We start from the raw sequence: 26,327 nt of genomic DNA, 5'->3' as shown, positions 1-26,327 counted from the left end.
GATGATTTCATTCATTTCAACACTGGATTCTCCTCTGATCTCTGATAGTTTACCTTATGAGCAGAATTACAGACCCACAAATCAATGCAATCCTGGAAGAGATGAGTATCATATATTTAATGTATCTATGGTAATGCAATAAATCCCCAAGAACACAGACTGATGAGAATATGGAGCAACCAGAAATGAATAATATCTGAATACCAAATGAAGGCTGCAGAAGGGAAGTTCAGAGCTGTGCTCATATCTACATGGCCTCCGGCTACTACAGTTCATTCCCCATGAGTGCATAATCAACACATAGACGCCTGCTGCTGCAAAGACAGGAGCGCAATCTCAACCAATCAGACGACTCAACTCACAGTTCAAGGAAGAGGAAATATTCTTTTCTGGTCTCATAGACCTCCACCAGCTGGAGAATATTGGGGTGCTTCACCCTGGATAGAGCAGGCAACAGGGGGAGAGAGGAGAGTCAAAAGGAGTGTGAGGGGTGGAGAGAGATGGAGGTGCCGTCATTGAAACACCTACAGTACAGTATATCAGTACATTAACACCCATGAATAACATGCTCCAACAGTCAGCCATGCCGAGAGGAACGGCAACCATGTGTAGGAAAAAATGCATCAGTAAACAATCAATTTAATTAAAAAAGGACTGTGAGATCTGCATGCTTAAACATCTTCTTAATGGAGGAAAAATGTATACCCATAAATAATGTACTGTGCTTTATGTATGAGTTGAATGTCTGTTTATGAGGGCATTACAGTACAAGTCAAAAGTTTAGACAAACCTACTCATTCAAGGGTTTTTCTTTATTTGACTATTTTCTACATTTTCGTAGAATAATAGTGAAGACATCAAAGCTATGAAATAACACACATGGAATCATGTAGTAATCAAAAAAGTATTAAAAACATAAATATAAACTCCAAATGATTAATTCCTCAATGTAGCCACCCTTTGCCTTGATGACAGCATTGCACACTCTTGGCATTCTCTCAACCAGCTTCACCTGGAATGGTTTCCCAATAATCTAGAAGGAGTTCCCACATATGCTAAGCACTTGTTGGCTGCTTTTCCTTCACTCTGCAGTGCAACTCATCGCAAAACATCTCAATTGGGTTGAGGTCGGGTGATTGTGGAGGCCAGGTCATCTGATCACTCTCCTTCTTGGTCAAATAGCCCTTACACAGCCTGGAGGTGTGTTTTGGGTCATCGTCCTGTTAAAAAAACAAATTATAATCCCACTAAGTGCAAACCGGAAGGGATGACGTATCGCTGCAGAGCGCTGTGGTAGCAATACTGGTTAAGTGTGCCTTGAATTCTAAATAAATGCGTCTCACAAAGACATGGCGGTTGGAACCAAAAATCAATAGTTCATTGCTGATTTCTGAGGCTGGTAACTCTAATGAACTTATCTTCTGCCGCAGAGGTAACTCTGATTTTCCTTTCCTCTGGCGGTCCTCATGAGAGACAGGTAACTCTAATGAACTTATCTTCTGCAGCAGAGGTAACTCTGATTTTCCTTTCCTCTGGCGGTCCTCATGAGAGACAGGTAACTCTAATGAACTTATCTTCTGCAGCAGAGGTAACTCTGATTTTCCTTTCCTCTGGAGGTCCTCATGAGAGCCAGTTTCATCATAGCGCTTGATGGTTTTTGCGACTGCACTTGAAGAAACTTTCAAAGTTCTTGAAATTTTACAGCTTGACTGACCTTCATGTCTTAAAGTAATGATGGACTGTCATATCTCTTTGCCTATTTGAGCTGTTCTTGACACAATATGGACATGGTCTTGTACCAAATCGGGCATTCTTCTACATACCACCCCTACCTTGTCACAACACAACTGATCAAACGCATTAAGAAGGAAAGAAATTACACAAATACATTTTGAACAAGGCACACCTGTTAATTGAAATGCATTTCAGGTGACTACCTCATGAAGCTAGTTGAGAGAATGCCAAGAGTTTGCAAAGCTGTCAACAAGGCAAAGGGTGGCTACTTTGAAGAATCTCAAAAATAAAATCTATTTTGATTTGTTTCACACTTTTTTGTTTAATTCATGATTCCATATGTGTTATTTCATAGTTTTTATGTCTTAACTATTATTCTACAATGTAAAAATACTCGTAAATCCAGAAAAACCCTTGAATGAGTAGGTGTGTTCAAACCTTTGACTTGTACTGTATGTGCAAGGATGACTATGTGGCAGAACAGTATAGAGTGCTTGACTATGACCATGATAACGACTGCACAAGCTAAGAAACTTCAAGGTGAGTTTTAACAGTGAGGCGAGGAACAATGCAGAGTGTAACACTTAAGATGTTAGACAACATGGAAACCATTGGCCGTATGTGGTAGGTGTGCTGCTGGCTTTCAACGGTGCTTCAGGGGATTGGACCGACAGACTGGTATATTTTCCAGTCACTGAAAGTAATGGTCACCAACCACAAGAAAATAAATGAAATTCTCCTGTTCGAGAATTTGAAGAAAACAATTGAAATTGCAAGCCCGATGAAGGTCATGCTTTTGTGTATTGGGAGAAAAGACTCCACGGTATTAGATAACCCTTCAAGAAATGACACTTTCATCTTCCATTATGTACATGGGCTTTTCATCTGTGTTCTTTGAGTTCCCTGCTGCCTGTAACAAATTGTTTGATAAGGCTCAGGTTATGCTAATGTTGCTTTTACTGGATAGGGATGTGATGAAAGAGAGGCTGCCACAGAATGATGAATAAGGAGCCTAATGGGAGAATAATAGTTGGAGATAAACACCGTTGGAGAAAATAATGCTACCCAGTGTGATCATTCAGTGGGAAGAAGTTTGCTTTCCTTTTTCATAAATAATGCTACAGACATTTCTCTGTTCTTCCCTCTAATGGATGTCCACTGTGCGCATTCTGTCTTTCAGAAGATAAAGTGTATAGAAACGAAACATCGTATTCCTCATAGAGATTACACATTCACATAGCCTACAGGAATAGTACACCATCTGTTACAAAACTAAATTCGTTTACAGAGAATAGTTTTGTGAATGCAGACACAAAATGACAGATGGCAGAGGTTAAAGTTGATAAAAGCAACTCACATCTTTAAAATGAGGATCTCATTTTTTGCAGCCTTCCGAACTTTCCTCCCATCCTTTTTCAAGAACTTTTTACAAGTAAACATTTTCAGTGTGTTTTTGTCCTTGGCCCTGAAGATCTCACAGAACTCCTCCCTGAAAAGGAAATGCACAAAATCACACATTTATAAACATCCAAAGTAAACGTAAATGGGTTTTTAAATGACTAAAGCCTTGATTATGATTTTATCATTATGGCTATGGGAACAGCCTTCCTATACATTGTATACATATATTTTGATTGACATTTTCAAATAATCTGGTGCCATATCATACAAAGGAAAAACCCATACTAAAGGGTTGATGGTGAGGTTCCTGTATTTCCTGTTTGTTCAGTCTGGTGGACCACTAGCAGCATACTTACGATTTAACAATCTGTCCCAGGTCATATTTATCAGTCACCTCTAAGGGATTGTTGTAATCCTTCTTTTCCCCAAGCGTTAAACAGCCAAATGGCATTGCCACTCTTGCTCTGAGAGAGAGAGAGAGAGAGACCTGGAATCATGTAATGAATGTCACACACTATTTACCATGACTCTACATTATTACACACCACATCAAACAGCATCCCTAAAACATGAAACATGGCACCAGTGGCGAGAAACAGGGACTGATAAACAGCCAACGCCAGCAGACAGTATGGTACGACTGTTGAGACGATTATTTCACTTGGCTCCTGTAACAAGCCTTTGATAATCTTATATTAACAAAACCACATTTTGATGAGCTGCAGAGCGTGATGCAAGGAGCTGCTAGGCGACTCATCTTTAAAAGCAGCAGGCAACTGACTGACAGGGGGGTCCAAATGCTAACGGAGGCTGAGCAGGAGAATAGAAACTCTAATGCATTGTGCTCCATCAGCGAGGCTGCCAGACTGCCACGGCAACAAGTGAAGTATTTCCAATCAGGGAAGGGGAGCGACCGATTATGAGCAGAACACCAGAGGACACAGAAAAATGAAAGTGCTTTATGGTTCTGCATGACATTTATGGACCTAATCGCAGTGCTGCTTCTACTTCTCTAAGAGCACTGAGTGAAACTGGAGAACAACCTATCGAAATGTACTGTAGAGGAGTTTATGGACAGCTTAATTGGCATGTTATTTTGTTATTTTGGGGGGGTATTGTATCGTCTCTTAATAAAGACAGGGCCATAGAGTTGTTTTGGAAGTCTGTTTTGGAAGTCATGAAAAGAAAGGAGTGTATTGACAAATGTTTGATTTTGGAGAGAGAATCTATCTGGATAAGTGAATGAGTTAATATACCTACTCATTCAAGGGTTATTCTTAATTTTTTACTATTTTCTACATGGTAGAATAATAGTGTAGACATCAAAACTATGTAATAACACATGGAATCATGAATTAACCAAAAAAGTGTTAAACAAATCAAAATAGATTTTATATTTGAGATTCTTCAAAGTAGCCATGTGTCGTGTAGTGCAGGCGAGGACAGTGTGTCGTGTAGTGCAGGCGAGGACAGTGTGTTGTGTCGCGCAGGCGAGGAGAGAGTTTGTGTCGTGTAGTGCAGGCGAGACAAAGCATTCACCTTTCCCTGATCCCTCCCTCCAATAGACAATGCAGCTTGGGAAAGAAATAGACTCCTGCTAGAGCATCATTCAAATTAAAGCAGAGCTGGTCTGGCAAGCCTCGCCATTAACAAACTCATCAGGAAAAAATTGATTTTACTAATGCACATACAAGACAATAAAAATACAATGGTCTTTCCCCAAGTGGCTATAACACAGACAGACAGACAGACAGACAGACAGACAGACAGACAGACAGACAGACAGACAGACAGACAGACAGACAGACAGACAGACAGACAGACAGACAGACAGACAGACAGACAGACAGACAGACAGACAGACAGACAGACAGACAGACAGACAGACAGACAGACAGACAGACAGACAGACAGACAGACAGACAGACAGACAGACAGACATAAAAGCCTTGTTATGGTTCTCTTTTTTAAAGCCCTGATGAGTTCTATCGGATGCTGCCAGGGTAAAATGAATGTCCACTAAAGTAACAGATCTAAGCAAACAAACATGTATCCTAAAAGTGGAAGTGATTACAGATTAGGGCGATTGCAACATTACGGACTTTACACTTGCATGTAAAATCACAACTTTAATGTCTCACAGAATGGACAAACAAAATATAAATTAAACTTTTGATGTGTGTGTCTACAGTACTCATTAGGGGGAATGTATCCCCCCAAAAATCAGACTTGTTGGAGAAATTTAGCAAATAAGAAGTGTTATGATGTTACATGAACTGGACAAGCTTTTTGGGGAGACTGAACATATTAGCAAAAGTTTAAGTTTGTATGTCTTAAGTCAAAATATGCATTGTCATTTCAAAGGAAAGGCTTAGCTGAACAGAAAAATGATCATTTTGAAAATATTGTCTTTTCCATTATTACTTAAAAATATGTTATGGATGTTACACACTCCATTATGGATGTTACAGAGTCTGAAAAAGACATTCAAATCTGAAAGATGTCTTGATCAAATTCCTAACACATCTGTTGTCTTTTAGAATGTTTTTAAAATGTCAGCAAAAGGCATAGTACCTTAGGATTGGGCAATTACAGGTAGCCTGCATAGTATACAAGGCCAGGAACCACACCCTTTATATACACTGAGTGTACAAAATATTATGAACACCTGCTCTTTCCATGACATAGACTGACTAGGTGAATCCAGGTGAAAGCTTTGATCCATTATTGATGTCAATTGTTCAATTCACTTCAATCAGTGTAGATGAAGGGGAGGAGACAGGTTAATGAAGGATTTGTAAGCCTTGAGAGGGTGGACCTGGATTGTGTATGTGTGCCATTCAGAGGGTGAATGGGTAAGAACCGGAAGCGTTGTGTTATGAGTTCACCCTGCTATCATCCAGAAGGCGAGGTGCATCAAAGCAGGGAAAAGCAGGGACCGAGAGACTGAAAAACAGCGTCTATCTCAAGGCCATCAGACCACCACTAACATTGAGTGGCTGCTGCCAACACACTGGCTCAACTCCAGCCACTTTAATAATGGGAATTGATGGAAATTGATGTAAAATATATCACTAGCCACTTTAAACAATGCTACTTAATATAATGTTTACATACCCTACATGATTCATCTCATATGTATATGTATATGTATATAATTTGCTCTATATAATCTACTGCATCTTTATGTAATACATGTATCAATAGCCACTTTAAACTATGCCACTTTTCTTACATACCCTACATTACTCATCTCATATGTATATACTGTACTCGATACCATCTACTGCATCTTGCCTATGCCGTTCTGTACCATCACTCATTCATATATCTTTATGTACATATTCTTTATCCCCCTACACTTGTGTGTATAAGGTAGTAGCTTTGGAATTGTTAGGTTAGATTACTCGTTGGTTATTACTGCATTGTCGGAACTAGAAGTATAAGTCGCTCTGGATAAGAGCGTCTGCTAAATGACTTAAATGTAAATGTAAATGTAAGTACAAGCATTTCGCTACACTCACATTAACATCTGCTAACCGTGTTTATGTGACAAATAAATTTGATTTGATAAGACAAAATATTTAAGTGCCTTGAACGAGGTATGGTAGAAGGTGCCAGACGCACCGGTTTGTGTCAAGAACTGCTACGCTGCTTTTCATGCTCAACAGTTTCCCGTGTGTATCAAGAATGGTCCACCACCCAAAGGACATGCAGCCAATATTGGTGCAACTCAATATTAGGAAGGTTTTTGTAATGTTTTGTACACTCTGTGTATATAAAAATGTACCTTTACCAATTGAATTAAGACACACATTTAAAACTTTTTTTGCACAACAATTTTTCTGAAATATTGTACAAGATATGCAAATGTACGTATACTACATGTGCGTATACTAGCAAACTATTTTTCTGGACACTGGATAAGGTCCGAATATTCTGGGGGACTTTCAATTGAAAAATACACTATAGGACTATTCACAGATTATTGAAAAACACATCTCATCTTTCTATCCAGTAATCAGTACTGTCATGTATGAGAAATGCCGTTCGGCATATACTGTATATTCCAAGAGAATCTTAGCTAAAACACATAATTTTCAAGATATCAACAATGAATTGCTTCAGTAAAAGTCTGAAGAATACATCCCAGAAAATCACACAAATGGTGGTGAATAAACAAGCTTCTGAAGCCAAGATATTATACATCAATATCCATCACATCCACAAGCGTTATGAATGTTACGGATATCATAATGCTGAAAAAGGATACTGACAATGAAAGTAACAAAACCAATTATATACCATATAAAACCTTGATGAAAGTGAATGTTTTGCCCCCCAAAATACGTTATGGATGATACTTTACCTGTCCCAGTCCTTATCTTTACAAGACTGTAGAACACGCAAACAAAACTCAAGACAATTCAATTTGGTCTGTATTGCTACGCTGTAATCTCATCTTCATAAGTAACACTGGGGGACAGCTGTGAGTGAAAAAAAGCTCTGTGAGCCCTTTCTAAAAGACATGAAATATGATTGACTGAAAACCCTTTTTTGAGACTTGGCCATCTAACATTTATTGGTCAAAATTCCTGCAATTTCCTATTTAAACTTTTCATACAAAGCCTGACCTCCAACATATAGACTTTAAGGATAATTATGAACATGGTTTCAGACTCACTTTACTTGTGCATGCTCAGGTTGACTTACACAGAACTGCCGATTAGCTTTCTACTCTGGATGTCCATCACTGGATGTCCATCACTCATTTTGTGTAATATGTTACGAATTACAATTCATACTCTATCTTATAAATGTGAAAACGTACAATATTTTACTAATTCGCTAAATGTACTGTATGTTACGAATTTGCCAAATGTATGATATGTTACGAATTCTAGCTCGGTGGTTAACATTAGCTAGCTGGCTAATGTTAGCTAGGCTAGGAGAAGGGTTAGCTAACATGCTAAGTAGTTGCAAAGTAGTAAGTAGTTGAAAAGTTGCTAATTGGCTAAAATTCTAAAGTTGTCTTTGATGAGAATCAAACTTGCAACCTTTGGGTTGCTAGACGTTTGCGTTATACGCCCACCCATCCACCCTGACCAACACCCTACTTTTGTTTTTGTCTTAAGTAACCATCTGTCTTACAGTATATAAACATACCAAATGTAACATATCATACTAATCTGAGTGTCCCTGATTTACTTTTACTATGTAACGTTTAGTCTGTGAGACCAGGCTTGCAGAGGAAACACAGCTCTCTGATGATGGGGTTAGTTAGACTAGAGGCCTATTAGAAGAAACATCCTCTCACTGTCAACTGCGTTTAATATCAGCAAACTTAACATGTGTAAATATTTGAATTAACATAACAAGGTTCAACAACTGAGACATAAACTGAACAAGTTCCACAGACATGTGATGAACAGAAATGGAATAATGTGTCCCTGAACAAGGGGGGATCAAAATCAAAAGTAACAGTCAGTATCTGGTGTTAAGTACTGCAGTGCATCTCATCCTGATGGAATGCACAAGATTTGCCATTTCTTGATGTGAGATGTTACCCCACTCTTACACCAAGGCACCTGCAAGTTCCCAGACATTTCTGGGGGGAATGGCCCTAGCACTCACCCTCCGATCCAACAGGTCCCAGCCGTTCTCAATTGGATTGAGATCTGGGCTCTTCGCTGGCCATGGCAGAACGCAGACATTCCTGTCTTGCAGGACATCACGCACAGAATTAGCAGGATGGCTGTTGGCATTGTCATGCTGGAGGGTCATGTCAGGATGAGCCTGCAGGAAGGTTACCACATGAGGGAGGGGGATGGCGTCCCTGTAACGCACATCGTTGAGATTGCCTGCAATGACAACAAGCTCAGTCCGATGATGCTGTGACACAACACGCCACCTAACCATGACGGACCCTCCACCTCCAAATCCATCCCACTCCAGAGTATGGTGTACTCTGGCCTCGGTGTAACGCTCATTCCTTCGACAATAAACGTGAATCCAACCATCACCCCTGGTAAGACAAAACTGCGACTCGTCAGTGAAGAGCACTTTTTGCCAGTCCTGTCTGATCCAGCGACGGTAGGTTTGTGCCCATAGGCAATGTTGTTGCCGGTGATGTCTGGTGAGGACCTGCCTTACAACAGGCCTACAACCCCTCAGTCCAACCTCTCTCAGCCTATTGCGGACAGTCTGAGCACTGATGGAGGGATTGTGCGTTCCTGGTGTAACTCGGGCAGTTGTTGTTGCCGTCCTGTACCTGTCCCGCAGGTGTGATGTTCGGTTGTACCGATCCTGTGCAGGTGTTGTTACACGTGGTCTGCCACTGCGAGGATGATCAGCTGTCTGTCCTGTCTCCCTGTAACGTTGGCTTAGGCGTCTCACAGTACAGACATTGTAATTTATTGCCCTGGCCACATTTGCAGTCCTCATGCCTCCTTGCAGCATGCCTAAGGCACGTTCATGCAGATGAGCAGGGACCCTTTCTTTTCGTGTTTTTCAGTCAGTAGAAAGGCCTCTTTAGTGTCCTAAGTTTTCATAACTGGGACCTTAATTGCCTACCATCTGTAAGCTGTTAGTGTCTTAACGACCGTTCCACAGGTGCATGTTCATTAATAGTTTATGGTTCATTGAACATGCATGGAAAACAGTATTTAAACCCTTTACAATGAAGATCTGTGAAGTTATTTGGATTTTTACAAATTATATTTGAAGGACAGGGACCTGAGGAAGGGATGTTTCTTTTTTTGCTGAGTTTAGTACTTATTCTTAGATTCTCTGAAAAAAAAGGCTAAGAATTAACTTCAAGTACACACTTTAAACTGCTTATCGCATATAATTGACTCATTCACTTAGAGACCAGAGGCACAAGGCAGTGATATCAAGTATGCAATGACACAGTGTAATCACCATCCGCATATGTCGAGCAGTATCATCCTGTGTTTCTACTGTAATCTTCCAATGGGGTGAAGAGATTGTGTGAAATGCTTTACAGCATTCGGCAGTGTGACACTCACACAGCCAGTAGCCCTGCCGGGGGCGGCCTTCTATATCACTGATGATTTTCTGCAGGCACAGAAATGAATTATGAGAAGGAAAATGGATAAGGACAAAGAGCCAGGATTGTTTGAAGCAGCATACTTTTTCCGATGAGGCAAGGTGATGAGCAAATTAGATTTCTTTCGTGTCCATTGAAATTGATGTGAAACTCCCTTACCTCTTGTGTTGGGATAAAACTGGGATTAAGTTAAACACACCGATTAAACACTGCAGTAAAGGGGATTACTTTACCTGACGGTATGACGAATGCAATGGGAAAATGAGTGGTATCTGTCTGGGTTGGTAAGCTTTACCTACAGAAGAGAACTGTCATCCTGCCTAATCCCACCATGAAATGTCTCTGCTTAGACTTTGTTGTTTACTTTTCTTTCTTTCTCACTCTTTTTCTCGATATCATTTCTCTATGTCTCTAACTCTATATCTCTCTCTAATGCAATGGAGGAAGTGTGTGCAAGTGTTGCATTGCTGTCTGAATGCCCTCGCTCTCTTTTCTTCTCCCTCTATACCTCTTTCTTGTACCATTCCAAAATAAACATCCCTAACATGAATTTATTTCATCCGTCCTGACTTCTGGGGATTGCTGCAAAGGTAGGATGGCTATGAATGTGTCTCTCCCACCCTGCAGTTAAGTGACTATGATATGGTCAATATGGAGGGGCAGGACGACAACTGTATTGCCTGAGGAAAGACTGGTGTCAGAAGGATGCTGATGTTCTAATGTTTTGCCTTTTACTTCATGCACTCCGATGAGAGAGAGGATCACTGAAAAGAAAGGCTTTGAGGACATGTTATTACACCATTTCACTAAACCTAACCAAGACTTCAAAATATATGCTGTGCTGTTGAAGGTGAGGGATTGTTATAGTGAGCAAACCTGACTTGTTTGTTCCAGTACTAGCAACTTGAAATACACAGAAGATGGCAGAAAACATGCAACCAGGCACTAAGTACAGAGGAGTCTAGAGGAAATTGAGATGTTACTGTATTGGCTTTTGGATTAACGAGCAACGTGTAATAATTGCAGGAAAATTGCCACTGTGGAGACAGGCTAGAGAATGGTGTGTTGTTTTCTCAGTGCGAGGCTAGGCAGTATGGAGGAGAGGACCAGTCTAGGGGCTGTTTGGCTGGTTAAGTGTGGGCTGAATGTCAGCGCTGTCAGAGGCAAAGCAGACCCAGCCAAAGGTCGCCCCCGGGAAACACTTTGAAATGAAATCCTGCAACTAGCCATGTGAGTCTTAAAATATTATGCCCTGTTGGGGAAACCCGTTCCCAGTTGGGAACGTTTCTACATAAATTGCCTAATATGTAATTATCAAAAATATTTAACTTCAATTAAATCAGAAATGCAGCACACCAAAGGAAAGCTAAACCTCTTGCTAATCCAGTCACCATGTCAGATTTTTAAAAAAAATCCAGCCAATCTGCTTATTGATCAGTAGACAACACATTGGGTAAGTTACAGCAAAGTACATTTTTCACAAAAGTCAAAAATTGCACTAAAATTCATCAATTACCTTTGAATATCTTCTTCTTTTGGCAACAGTAAAGGTCACCACGAAACAATAAAGGGTTGTTTTGTTCATATAATCCATTTCTATAGCCTAACCGAAACATTTTGGAAATCTTCATTTTTTTCTTCAATTTTCCAAAATATATGTTTCCGGGTATGTGTGAATATTTTTTTTTAATTTTGTATATAGTTATTTTCAGCAATGTACCCATGTACCAATTCGGCCACTTGGGTACATTTGGGAAACTTGTGAGGGACACCAGGGTGACTACATACCCAATGGCATGTACCTCACTCATTCCTAGAGGCATCTGTCTGAAACTTTGGGGAAATACTGTTGCCTGGTTATTCTCTCATGTAAAAGTATCCAGAGTATCATAACTGAATATGTTGATGTTCTAGTTGATTTTAAAGATGCTACAACAATACAATAACTGAAAAACGCCTGTTTATTTCCTTGTATGTTCTTCTACCAGATCTATTGTGTTATATTCTCCTACATTCAATTCACATTTACACAAACTTCAGAGTGTTTTTAATCAAATGGTAACAAGAATATGCATATCCTTGCTTCTGGGCCTGAGCTACAAGCTGTTAGAATAGGGTATGTCTTCAGGCGGAAATTGCACAAAGTGGGGGGGTATCCTTAACAGGTTTTAAGAAGTAAACAAAAAGGGCATAATATTTTAAGACTCACATTTAAGGCATATTCTGGATTGACTCTTTATACTCACTGAGATGTTTTGTGTGATTAGTTGCAATCCTTGTGGCTTGAGCAAGGCAGTTAACCCACTGTTCTCCAGGCCCAGAGGGGTTGGGTTAAATGCGGAAGACACATTTTAGTTGAATGCATTCATTTGTACAACTGACGAGGTATCCATCTGTCCTTTCCCCTTTCTCTTGAATTGCTACTAGCAAGAGTATGGCGACAAAACAACCAATTACAGAACTGTACACAATGTGGACAACATCCATACAGTACACTCTTTCAATACAGTATTATACTATTTCCATAGACTATTTCTCTAACCATGTGTAACATATGAGGTAGGGGCCTCACCCACATTCCCTGCAACCTTACTGAGGCAGAGAAAATAAGAACAGCAGGGGTTTCTTAATTAAATACCTTTAAATTCCTATCAGATTAAATGAAAGTTGCCCTGACAGATGTGATAACACCAATGAATATGTTAAATCTAATGTATGTTTACAAAAGGCAATAAAAAAGTGAATTATTTCATTTGCAGCCATTAGGCTGTGAAGAGTAAAAACGCCTTGCATGCAGATATGCTAATTAACATTTCCCAGCAAGGTTGTATAGCAGTAAAAAGTCCCATTAACGTCAAGGCTGTCTCCGATTCAAAGTGAACCTTTATGGATGAAAGGAGTAGAACAGAGGAACAGAGGGCCAAAATAATTAATAGCACTCAGCTTGTGTACAGTACAGTAGATGAGATATTGTGATTTTATAAATCAAGGTCTAGATACAGTGCCTGATATCCACTTCCCCATCGACAGAGGTCATTAGTACAAATCTATAATGTAATTGTTCGCAAAATATTTTTTAATGAAATTGAATATAACTAGAAAGAACACAAGGAAAGTAGTAAACTTTGAAGCCTTTATATGGGTAAGGGAGGAAACAAGCCCTTATATACAGTGGGGTCCAACATTTTTGACACCCCTGACAGAGTTGAGTAAAAACTGTATTAAGTAAACAATAAGTACTAATCTACAGTACATTATGCTCCCCCAAAAAATGGAAATGATTTTATACTAAAACGATTGCTCAGAGAAATAGATTTAGTTTAACAAGTAATACTTTCTTTCTCAAAACGTTAGGGGTCAAAATGATTAACACCCCTGTTTTCAATACCTTTCAATACCTCATCTTGCAAGAATAACGGCAATAAGCTTTTTTCTAAAATGTTTTATGAGTTGGAGAACATATTGGGGGGAATCCTTCCAGTTCCATGATATTCTTCATCTGTGCTTATGGGCTGTCCTCTTCAATTCAAACCACAGGTTGTAATGGGTTTCAAGTCTGGAGACTGAGATGCCCTTACGAAAAATATTGCAGTCAGAGTGCAGTATATCTGTAGTACACTGCAGTGTAACTATAGTGAGTACAGTATAAATACATTATGCTGCAAATACTCCGTCCAAAATAACATATTTTTTTTGCTGCAGTCATTTTGCAGTGTAACCCTTGAAAACAGGGATGTTAATCAAGTGCAGTGCATTCGGAAAGTATTCAGACCACTTCCCTTTTTCTACATTTTATTACGTTACCGCCTTATTCTAAAATGGATTAAATAAAAAAAAGTATTCTACCCCATAATGACAAAGCGAAAACAGGTTTTTAGAAAAGTTTGCTAATTTGTTAAATATAAAAAAACATAAATACAATTTTTTACATAAGTACTCAGACCCTTTGCTATGAGACTCAAATTTGAGATCAGGTGCATCCTGTTTCCATTGATCATCCTTGAGATGTTTCTACAACTTGATTGGAGTCCGCCTGTGGTACATTCAATTGATTGGACAATATTTGGAAAGGCACACAACTGTCTATATAAGTTCCCACAGATGACAGTGCATGTCAGAGCAAAAACCAAGTTGAGGTTGAAGGACTCTTCCTAGAGCTGTCCGCCTGGCCAAATTGAGCAAATGGTTGGATAAGGGCCTTAGTCAAGGAGGTGACCAAGAATCTGATGGTCACTCTGACAGAGCTCCAGAGTTCCTCTGTGTAGATGGGGGAACCTTCCAGAAGAACAATCATAGAGCTCTTTGGCAACACACACCAGTGGTGGGTTTGGCATTGAAGAACCCCATACCTACTGTATAATATGGTGGAAAACCTGTGGTTTGAAATGAAGAGGGCAGTCCATAAGCGCAAATGAAGGGTATCAAGTATCTGGAAGGATTTTGTATGGACGAATGTTCTAAGATCCCTCCCAATGTGTTCTCCAACTCATTCAACATTTTAGAAAAAGGCTCAGTGTCGTTAACCTCGCAAGGTGAGATACTGAAAGGTGTCTTCCTCTGGTGGTCAAACTAGCACTAACTTGCATTAATGGCAACAATGGCTGACACTTAAATAACGTGCCATAGAATTCTGCGGCAGCCCACCAGGTGTGCTGCAGTACGAAGCAACTTTTACAGGAAGAACCACTGTATCATTCTACTTGAAAGCAAGTCTAAGAAGCGGTAGATCTGTTCTATTGCGCCATTTCTACTCTTCCCGTTCTTAAGTTTTGTTTTTGCGTCTTTCACATCAGATTTTGTACACCAGCTTCAAACAGCGGAAACAATATTTTTGGTTATGGAAAATATATTTCAGAGCAGTTTTGATGGTACAATGATTCTCTACACTAGCTTATTTTGTCACAAACTGAAATTAAGCTTACTATTTGAGTTTTAGCAGAAAGGAAATGGCGGAGCTATTTCTGCATCGTGCAACTTGTATCTCAAACAGTCCTTTAAAAAAATGCCATGCTATTTCCCCATAGAGTATGATGTCATACTCCTGAGGATGAGCTGGTCAATCAGCAGTCTACTTGCGTTCATATTATTTATTATCAGTATATGCCCACACCATTCTGTAGTTGGGGTTAATGGAAAAGCTGCTTTAACATATTTAAGGACCACTACTTCACTCATATTGTAAATAATTATAGATCATATTTCATTCAAATTTGAAAACACTGGACAGTTACTTTAAGGTGAAATGGCTCATTTGAAATTTTGAAGAGAAATGTTCCTGCACCATAACGCAAGCTTTTATACTAATTAAAGTTTGCAGCATATTACAGCATATTAGAATTGCTATTTCAAACGTTTCAGGCCAGGAAGTAATGTTGAGCTGAGAGAGAGAGAGAGAGAGAGAGAGAGAGAGAGAGAGAGAGAGAGGATTATAATGAGTAGAGAGGAGCGGGAGAACAACATCGGATTGGGAATAAACAGGGTGAGGGAAATAGGCATCAATCATCAGCATTCATAAAAGAAGGAGGATTAGAATGAAGAAAGTGAGAGATGGAGAGGGGGACACAATCATATGAATTATTCGCCTGGCGGTCTCGTCTCCCTGGGCCTGTGTTGGTTAATTTTTCTTGTATCTGAGAATCAGTGTGTCCCGTGGCATTTGCTCAACAGTCGGCTCAGAGCATGAGAAGGCAGGCAGTTCTCTCTGTGTCACAATTACCATCCCCCTCTCTCTCTTATCAACTCCTAGCTCAGATTGTGCATCTCTATACCCCCTGTCTGTGTCTGTCTGTACCCGAAATAAGCGGCCTCTCTGATGAATACATTACATACTTTAATACATTACATACCAGATAGTGCCTGCCAAGACTCATTGGTGACTGACGGTTTTTCAAAGCAGCCAAACATACTTTATTTCCTGGAGCTGATTCAAGATCCATGGACCCTATGATCAGAGCTTTCCATGTACAGCTGCTTTGTATCTGGTCAGACCAGCATGTCACAACTCCACCGTAGTCATGCATTTTCACATATATTTATTTTCTATATCTGTGTGAATCATCTTATTTTCTGTGAATCTTCAATTGCAGTCTCATTACAATTACAAAAAAACAAAAAAAAGAATATATATTGACTTTTCATGCAGCCGTTCCTCCTATACAGATGTAAGATCTTAAGTTGATCACCCTGTTGCATCAGTGTTAATTTTGGCATTCTTTTAATAAAATGTAATGTTGTCTAAGTTTTTAATCAAATATAATTCATGTCAAATTGTCATTATTTTAATATTGTCTAGTTAATGTCAAACTGATGAAAACATCACATTTGTATTGCCTCATTAAACTATAGTAAACATAAATCATTGATTTCCATGAGCACCTGATCCAGTATCTCAGAAACGGGCTTTTCACGCATGACAGTTCATCCAGTCAGCGGCAGTATGTGGGCAAAAACAACTCGTCAGAAATGTAAGAAAAATGGCAAAAATCGTGCAAGCCAACAGGAGGGAAACAAACAGACAAATACAACAGGCGATCCTTGTCACGGATGGGCTAATGCAGCAGACGACCACACTTGGTTCCACTCCTATCTGCCAAAAAATGACAAAGCAGCTTAATTGACAATTGAGGAGTGGAAGAGCATTGCCTGGCCCGACGAATCTCGATTCCTGTTGCGTCATGCTAATGGCAGAGTCCATTTCTGACACCTTGTAGAATCCACGAAGTGAAGAATTCAGGTTGCTCTGATGGTAAAGGGGGGTCCGACCAGATACAAGATGGGCGTACCTCAAAAACTGGCCAATGAGTGTACATGGCCTTGTCCTACCAACATATTTTTCTGCATAATATCTTATTCTATTCGTTGATCATGGACTTCAGGAAACAGCAGACGGAGCACCCGCCTATCCACATCGACAGGACAGTAGTGGTAAGGTGGGAAGTTTTAAGTTCCTCGGCGTATACATCACGGACAAACTGAAATGGACCACCCACACAGATAGCGTGGTGAAGAAGGCGCAGCAACGCCTCTTCAACCTCAGGAGACTGAAGAAAGTTGGCTTGTCAACAAAAACACTCACAAAACTTTACAGATGCACAATCGAGAGCATCCTGTCGGGCTGTATCACCGCCTGGTACGGCAACTGCTCCGCCCACAACCGTAAGGCTCGCATGACAACGCATCACCGGGTGCACACTACCTGCCCTCCAGGATGCCTACACCACCCGATGTCACAGGAAGGCCAAAAAGATCATCAAGGACAACAACCACCCGAGCCACTGCCTGTTCACCCCGCTATCATCCAGAAGCGAGGTCAGTACAGGTGCATCAAAGCGGGGACCGAGAGACTGAAAAACACCTTCTATCTCAAGGCCATCAGACTGTTAAACAGCCATCACTAACCTTGAGTGGCTGCTGCCATACTGACTCAACTCTAGCCACTTTAATAATGGAAAAATGTATGTAATAAATGTATCACTAGCCACTTTCAACAATGCCACTTTATATAATGTTTACATACCCTATATTACTCTTTTCATATATATAGTGCCTTGCGAAAGTATTCGGCCCCCTTGAACTTTGCGACATTTTGCCACATTTCAGGCTTCAAACATAAAGATATAAAACTGTATTTTTTTGTGAAGAATCAACAACAAGTGGGACACAATCATGAAGTGGAACGACATTTATTGGATATTTCAAACTTTTTAACAAAACAAAAACTGAAAAATTGGGCGTGCAAAATTATTCAGCCCCTTTACATTCAGTGCAGCAAACTCTCTCCAGAAGTTCAGTGAGGATCTCTGAATGATCCAATGTTGACCTAAATGGCTAATGATGATAAATACAATCCACCTGTGTGTAATCAAGTCTCTCTATCTTCAGAGTTCGTGCTGCTAGGCGACCTAAACTGGAACATGCTTAACACCCCAGCCATCCTACAATCTAAGCTTGATGCCCTCAATCTCACACAAATTATCAATGAACCTACCAGGTACCTCCCCAAAGCCGTAAACACGGGCACCCTCATAGATATCATCCTAACCAACTTGCCCTCTAAATACACCTCTGCTGTCTTCAACCAAGATCTCAGTGATCACTGCCTCATTGCCTGCATCCGTAATGGGTCAGTGGTCAAACGACCGCCACTCATCACTGTCAAACGCTCCCTGAAACACTTCAGCAAGCAGGCCTTTCTAATCGACCTGGCCGGGGTATCCTGGAAGGATATATTGATCTCATCCCGTCAGTAGAGGATGCCTGGTTATTTTAAAAAAATGCCTTCCTAACCATCTTAAATAAGCAAGAAATTTAGAACCAGGAACAAATATAGCCCTTGGTTCTCCCCAGACCTGACTGCCCTTAACCAACACAAAAACATCCTATGGCGTTCTGCATTAGCATCGAACAGCCCCCATGATATGCAGCTTTTCAGGGCAGTTAGGCAGTTAGAAAAGCCAAGGCTAGCTTTTTCAAGCAGAAATTTGCTTCCTGCAACACTAACTCAAAAAAGTTCTGGGACACTGTAAAGTCCATAGAGAATAAGAAAACCTCCTCCCAGCTGCACACTGCACTGAAGATAGGAAACACTGTCACCACTGATAAATCCACTATAATTGAGAATTTCAATAAGCATTTTTCTACGGCTGGCCATGCTTTCCACCTGGCTACCCCTACCCCGGTCAACAGCACTGCACCAAGCACAGCAACTCGCCCAAGCCTTCCCCATTTCTCCTTCTACCAAATCCAGATAGCTGATGTTCTGAAAGAGCTGCAAAATCTGGACCCCTACAAATCAGCCGGGCTAGAAAATCTGGACCCTTTCTTTCTAAAATTATCTGCCGAAATTTTTGCCACCCCTATTACTAGCCTGTTCAACCTCTCTTTCGTGTCGTCTGAGATTCCCAAAGATTGGAAAGCAGCTGCAGTCATCCCCCTCTTCAAAGGGGGACACACTCTTGACCCAAACTGCTACAGACCTATATCTATCCTACCCTGCCTTCCTAAGGTCTTCGAAAGCCAAGTCAACAAACATGGGTGCACCTCAGCCACGCTCAAGGTCCTAAACTATATCTTAACCGCCATCGATAAGAAACATTACTGTGTAGCCGTATTCATTGATCTGGCCAAGGCTTTCGACTCTGTCAATCACCACATCCTCATCGGCAGACTCGACAGCCTTGGTTTCTCAAATGATTGCCTCGCCTGGTTCACCAACTACTTCTCTGATAGAGTTCAGCATGTCAAATCGGAGGGTCTGCTGTCCGGACCTCTGGGAGTCTCTATGGGGGTGCCGCAGGGTTCAATTCCTGGACCGATTCTCTTCTCTGTATACATCAATGATGTCGCTCTTGCTGCTGGTGAGTCTCTGATCCACCTCTACGCATAGGACACCATTCTGTATACTTCTGGCCCTTCTTTGGACACTGTGTTAACAACCCTCCAGGCAAGCTTCAGTGCCATACAACTCTCCTTCCGTGGCCTCCAATTGCTCTTAAATACAGGTAAAACTAAATGCATGCTCTTCAACCGATTGCTGCCTGCAACTGCCCGCCTGTCCAACATCACTAATCTGGACGGCTCTGAATTAGAATACGTGGACAACTACAAATACCTAGGTGTCTGGTTAGACTGTAAACTCTCCTTCCAGACCCACATCAAACATCTCCAATCCAAAGTTAAATCTAGAATTGCCATCCTATTTCACAACAAAGCATCCTTCACTCATGCTGCCAAACATACCCTTGTAAAACTGACCATCCTACCAATCCTCGACTTCGGCGATGTCATTTACAAAATAGCCTCCAATACCCTACTCAACCAATTGGATGCAGTCTATCACAGTGCCATCCGTTTTGTCACCAAAACCCCATATACTACCCAACATTGAGACCTGTACGCTCTCGTTGGTTGGCCCTCGCTTCATACTTGTCGCCAAACCCACCGGCTCCATGTCATCTACAAGACCCTGCTAGGTAAAGTCCCCCTTTATCTCAGTTCGCTGGTCACCATAGCATCACCCACCTGTAGCACGCGCTCCAGCAGGTATATCTCTCTGGTCACCCCCAAAACCAATTCTTTCTTTGGCCGCCTCTAATTCCAGTTCTCTGCTGCCAATGACTGGAACGAACTACAAAAATCTCTTAAACTGGAAACACTTATCTCACTCACTATCTTTAAGCACCAGCTGTCAGAGCAGCTCACAGATTACTGCACCTGTACATAGCCCACCTATAATTTAGCCCAAACAACTACCTCTTTCCCTACTGTATTTATTTGATTTTATTTATTTATTTTGCTCCTTTGCACCCCATTATTTGTATTTCTACTTTGCACATTCTTCCACTGCAAATCTACCATTCCAGTGTTTTACTTGCTATACTGTATTTACTTTGCCACCATGGCCTTTTTTTGCCTTTACCTCCCTTATCTCACCTCATTTGCTCACATCGTATATAGACTTATTTCTACTGTATTATTGACTGTATGTTTGTTTTACTCCATGTATAACTCTGTGTTGTTGTATGTGTCCAACTGCTTTGCTTTATCTTGGCCAGGTCGCAATTGTAAATGAGAACTTGTTCTCAACTTGCCTACCTGCTTAAATAAAGGTGAAATAAATTTTAAAATACATTTTAAAATCCGGAAACTATCACCTCGAAAACAAAACGTTTATTCCGTTCCGTATTTTATCTAACGGGTGGCATCAATGAGTCTAAATATTCCTGTTACATTGCACAACCTTCAATGTTATGTCATAATTACGTAAAATTCTGGCAAATTAGTTCGCAAAGAGCCAGGCGGCCCAAACTGTTGCATATACCCTGACTCTGCGTGCAATGAATGCAAGAGGTGACACAATTTCACCTGGTTAATATTGCCTGCTAACCTGGATTTCTTTTAGCTAAATATGCAGGTTTAAAAATATATACAGTACTTGCGCATTGATTTTAAGAAAGGCATTGATGTTTATGTTTAAGTACACATTGGAGCAACGATAATCGTTGATTGATTGTTTTCATAAGATAAGTTTAATGCTAGCTAGCAACTTACCTTGACTTACTGCATTCACGTAACAGGCAGGCTCCTCGTGGAGTGCAATATAATCATACGTAGAATGTATGCACACATGACTGTAAGTCGCTTTGGATAAAAGCGTCTGCTAAATGGCATATATATATATATATATATATATAGCTGGTTAGAGCGTTGGACTAGTTAACTGTAAGGTTGCAAGATTGGATCTCCCGAGCTGACTAGGTAAAAATCTGTCCTTCTGCCTCGTTCGTCATTGAAAATAAGAATGTGTTCTTAATAACTGACTTGCCTAGTTAAATAAAGGTGTTAATAATAAAATAAATAAAAAATTGTTGCCCAAAATTACCGATTTCCAATTGTTATGAAAACTTGAAATCGTCCCTAATTAATCGGCCATTCCGATTAATCGGTCAACGTCTAGTCCTCGATTGCAACGTCAGCACAAGAACTGTTCATCGGAAGCTTCATGAAATGGGTTTCCATGGCCGAGCAGCCGCACACAAGCCTATGATCACCATGCGCAATGCTAAGCGTTGGCTGGAGTAGTAGTCCGACGAACCAATCTGGGTTTGGCAGGAGCCAGGAGAATGCTACCTGCCCCAATGCATAGTGGCAACGGTAAAGTTTGGTGGTGAAGGAATAATGGTCTGGTTTTTCATGGTTTGGGATAGGCCCTTTAGTTTCAGTGAAGGGAAATCTTAACACTACAGCATACAATGACATTCGAAACAATTCTGTGCTTCCAACTTTGTGGAAAAAGTTTGGGGAAGGCCCTTTCCTGTTTCAGCATGACAATGTACAACGCAAAGTCCATACAGAAATGCTTTGTTGAGATTGGTGTAGAAAAACGTGACTGGCCTGCATAGAGCCCTGACCTCAACCCCATTGAACAACTTTGGTATAAATTGGAACACCAACTGCGAGGCAGGCCTAAATGCCCAACATCAGTGCCTGACCTCACTAATACCTTTGTGGCTGAATGGAAGCAAGTCCATGCAGCAATGTTCCAACATCTAGTGGAAAGCCTTCCCATAAGAGTGGAGAGTGTTATAGCAGCAAAGGAGGGACCAACTCCATATTAACGCCCATGATTTTGGAATGAGATGTTTGACAAGCAAGTATCCACACACTTTTGATCATGTAGTGTATATAATAATTATGGGTGTCTGGGATGATGGTGTTGATGTATGCCATGACCAGCATTTCAAAGCATTTCATGGCTATAGATGTGAGGGCTATGGGGGTTTTGTCATTTAGGCAGCTTAGCTTGACATTTTTGGTCACAGGGAACAAGTTGAAACAAGCCTGCCACGACTAATCATCTACACTGTCGGAATTGAAGACTTCATATACAGTGACACAGTGAAACAACGTGTTCATAAAAATGAAAATGTATCTTTCATAGATCATGAAGAGAAGGCTTCTTCTTGTTTTGTGTGGATACAGTATAGCTCCGTCCACTGTGCTAGTGTTACAATTCCTAACTGACATGGAAGCCCAACATGAAGTACATTCTAAACTACCTCAAATCTGCTCAGGTCTGAGAGACTGCCCCCACTGCCACTGATGCTACTCTGTACTTTTTTGGGTCAAAGGGAAAACAGAGGCACAGAGAAAAATAATGAGAAGGTAAAATAAGAGGGCTTGTCTATCAATTATTCCCATCTCTCAGAGGCAGCTCTCTGACAGGTCCTCCGAGCATGTGTGCATTATACAGCCTTTGGAAGTGCTGCTTCTCACAGTTTATCCGATGCAGCTTTGCCACAGTAGCATCGTCAGTCATTCCTTCTGAGCTGAGCTGCGCTGCTTTCTCAACCCTCCCCACCGCCTGTGTGACTTAGAAAATCCAAGACTCAGGTGTTACTATATGTGTCATTCACATAATTTATAATAACTATACATGGAATGATGTCAAAATGGTTCATCTTGATTACCTTCCACAGATGAACACATCGTAAAACCAAATATATGGGAGAGACAATAGCTACTGTACATAGTGTCAGCGTCACACAGAAAACCTTTTCAGACACCTTGAGGAAACAAGTCTTCTCATGACTCCTCCCGTGCCGTAGGGACACCTCTCTTTAGTGCATGTAATCCTCAGTCAGAGCCAGAGGTATTATTCTGATTATTCCTGTTTCATACATGAGATGGTTGTATAACATAGATAACCAGAGACCTATGTATGCCAGCAGCTCCTCTGTGCATTCTGTAAGCTGCCAGGTTGAACAGAAGAAATGCATTTTTGCCACCCTCTCCTTTTTAACGATGGCAGAGCATGGGTAATTAAGTCACAGAGACAGTGGATGTGAGACACCTCACCTCAGTTATTTGCTCTGTGTTTGTATGTTAGCACCCAGCCCTAGTATTCTGTGTACTATTGTTGATCCCAGTGGACTCTCTTGTGGAATTCTGTTTTTTGTTCTTGTTTATTTATTTTTGAGTATCTTTTGAGGCTTTTCATGCTATACCTACCACCTTGTGGATTTACCTTTTTGTCTTGGAGGATTACCTTTGTTTTTGTGGAATTCCTAATGAGGTTGTGGAGTTACATGTTTTCCTGAAGGACTTCACTTTTTTACTTCATTAAATACACTGTCTCAAGTACTGCTGTGTCTGCCTCATCTTCTGGGTTCTGCCGACTATTCGTGGCTCAGTTGGTTAAGTGACTGTTTCTCACTCCGGAGACCCGGGTTCGTAACCGGGTCCTGACAGAAACACAGAGCCAAAAATGAACCCAGAGGCAGCCAGTTCCCAGGACCTTGTTGCCATGCTGTCCCACCACCAGGAGACTGTCCAACGCCACGAAGCCGCCCTGGTTCAGCAAGAGGCCTTAATGGCTAGACATTCTCATCTTCTGTCAGAGATGCTGACTTCCATAAAGCAGATATCTGATCGACTTACCCCGGCAACAGTTCCCGTCCCAGTACCTCAGATTCACGTACCCATGGCAGTTAACCCCCTGGCTGAACCTCGTCTTCCACCTCCCCAACGGTTCTCAGGTGATCCAAGTGCTTGTAAAGGGTTTCTCACCCAATGTTCTCTCTCCTTTGAGCTGCAACCCTCGTCGTTCCCCACCGACCGGTCTAAGATCGCATATATCATCACCCTGCTGTCGGAAAAAGCCCTGGCCTGGGCTACTGCTGTGTGGGATGCCCATAGTTCCTGCTGTGCCAGCTACTCTACCTTTGCTGAGGAATTCAAACAAGTCTTTCAAGGCCCAAGCAGTGGTCCTGACTCAGCCAGACAGCTCCTGACTCTCCACCAAGGTCGGCGCAGCGTGACGGTCTATGCCATCCAGTTCCGCACGGTGGCAGCAGCGAGTGGCTGGAACAACGAGGCACTCACGGTGTACTTTCTGAAAGGCCTTTCCGACACTATCCAAGATGAACTGGCCACTCGGGAACCACCGGACAATCTCGAGTCCCTGATCAAGTTGGCCTCACGCATTGACCAGCGTCTGAGAGAGAGAGAACTCAACCTTAGACCTCTAGCCCCTATCAGTCCCAGCTCCGAGTCCCCACCTTTATCCTCGCTGGCTCCACCGGAACCCATGCAGATTGGACGCATCTCCCAGGCTGAGAGAGACCGCCGGATGAGGGAGCGACGCTGTCTATATTGCGGCAAACCGGGCCATTTCCATTCCACGTGTCCCGGGCTCCAGGGAAACGCTCTGTCCCGTACAGACCGGGGGGAACTGTAATGGGAAACATAACCTCCTCCCATCCGTCCAACTCCCGTCTGCTCATTCCAGTCACCCTTTCCTGGGACAACCACAAGCTTCACCTTCAAGCCTTGGTAGACTCTGGAGCCGCAGGTAACTTCATGGATGGGGTCTGGGCGAAGGAGAATGGCGTTCCCTCTGAACATCTAAGTGACCCCATGAGGGTTACTACATTGGATGGAAGCCCTTTGGGATCTGGACTTGTCACTCATGTCACTACCTCCTTGCGACTTTCAGTTTCACAACACCAGGAATTGATGAACTTTCATTTGATCTCCTGTTCCGAGTTCCCTCTCATCCTTGGATACCCCTGGCTTCACAGCCATAACCCTCACATCGACTGGTCTGTGGGCACTATCAAGCAGTGGGGTCCTACGTGCCAAGCTACTTGTATTTTCCTGAATTCTCAGAGTTCTACTCCCGAGTCTTTAGAATCCATCGACCTGACCCGAGTTCCCGAGTGTTACCATGACCTCAAACTGGTATTTAGCAAACAGAGGGCCACCATGCTACCACCCCATAGACCTTATGATTGCCCCATCGAACTGTTTCCGGGCACTTGCCCTCCCAGGGGTCGGATCTTTTCCCTATCTCCACCCGAACGAGCTGCTATGGATACCTACATCAAGGACGCTCTGGAAGCAGGCCTCATGCGTCCATCCACCTCCCCGGCGGGAGCAGGGTTTTTCTTTGTGGCCAAGAAAGATGGTGGATTACGTCCTTGCATCGACTACCGGGGACTCAATGCCATAACCGTCCGTAACCGTTACCCGCTACCCCTTATGGCCACAGCCTTCGAGCTGCTCCAGGAAGCAGTTGTTTTCACTAAGCTTGACCTGCGGAACGCATACCATCTTGTGCGGATCAGACCTGGTGACGAGTGGAAGACCGCTTTCAACACGCCTACTGGTCACTATGAATACTTGGTGATGCCCTTCGGCCTGACCAACGCCCCAGCGGTGTTCCAAGAACTCATAAATGATGTGCTTAGGGATATGCTTAACATATTTGTGTTCGTTTACTTGGATGACATCCTCATCTTTTCGAGCTCTCTTCAAGAACACACAAAGCATGTCAGACAAGTACTCAAACGCCTCCTAGACAGCCATCTGTACGTTAAGCCGGAAAAATGTGAATTCCATTCATCCCGAGTACAATTCCTGGGATTTGTAGTGGAACCCGGTCGAGTCCAAATGGACCCCAGGAAGGTAGGGGTGGTAGCGGATTGGCCCACCCCCAAATCCGTTAAGGAAGTTCAGCATTTCCTGGGCTTCACAAACTTTTACCGCAAGTTCATCAAGAACTTCAGCTTGGTGGCAGCCCCTCTCTCAGCTTTAACCAAGGGTGGCAATGCAAGGTTTTTGT

General features: G+C 41.8%; 1 protein-coding gene across 1 annotated transcript in view; it reads right to left on the bottom strand.

Moving 5' to 3' along the window:
• The window catches only part of LOC124003596 (caM kinase-like vesicle-associated protein), a 92,648-nt gene that overhangs the window by 12,867 nt on the left and 53,454 nt on the right, over positions 1 to 26,327 (bottom strand). Inside the window, exons 2-4 of the mRNA XM_046311975.1 lie at positions 3,492 to 3,599; positions 3,092 to 3,223; positions 363 to 437 (exon numbers count right to left, since the gene is read on the bottom strand). Of these exons, the coding sequence (XP_046167931.1) occupies positions 363 to 437; positions 3,092 to 3,223; positions 3,492 to 3,586 (302 nt within the window). The 5' untranslated portion in view covers positions 3,587 to 3,599. The remainder of the gene's footprint in view (positions 1 to 362; positions 438 to 3,091; positions 3,224 to 3,491; positions 3,600 to 26,327) is intronic.

This window comes from Oncorhynchus gorbuscha, linkage group LG18 (genome assembly GCF_021184085.1).
Source record: "Oncorhynchus gorbuscha isolate QuinsamMale2020 ecotype Even-year linkage group LG18, OgorEven_v1.0, whole genome shotgun sequence".
Classification (NCBI taxonomy): domain Eukaryota; kingdom Metazoa; phylum Chordata; class Actinopteri; order Salmoniformes; family Salmonidae; genus Oncorhynchus; species Oncorhynchus gorbuscha.
Note: the sequence above shows the minus strand (reverse complement) of the source record. Positions and strands in the feature narration are given on the sequence as shown.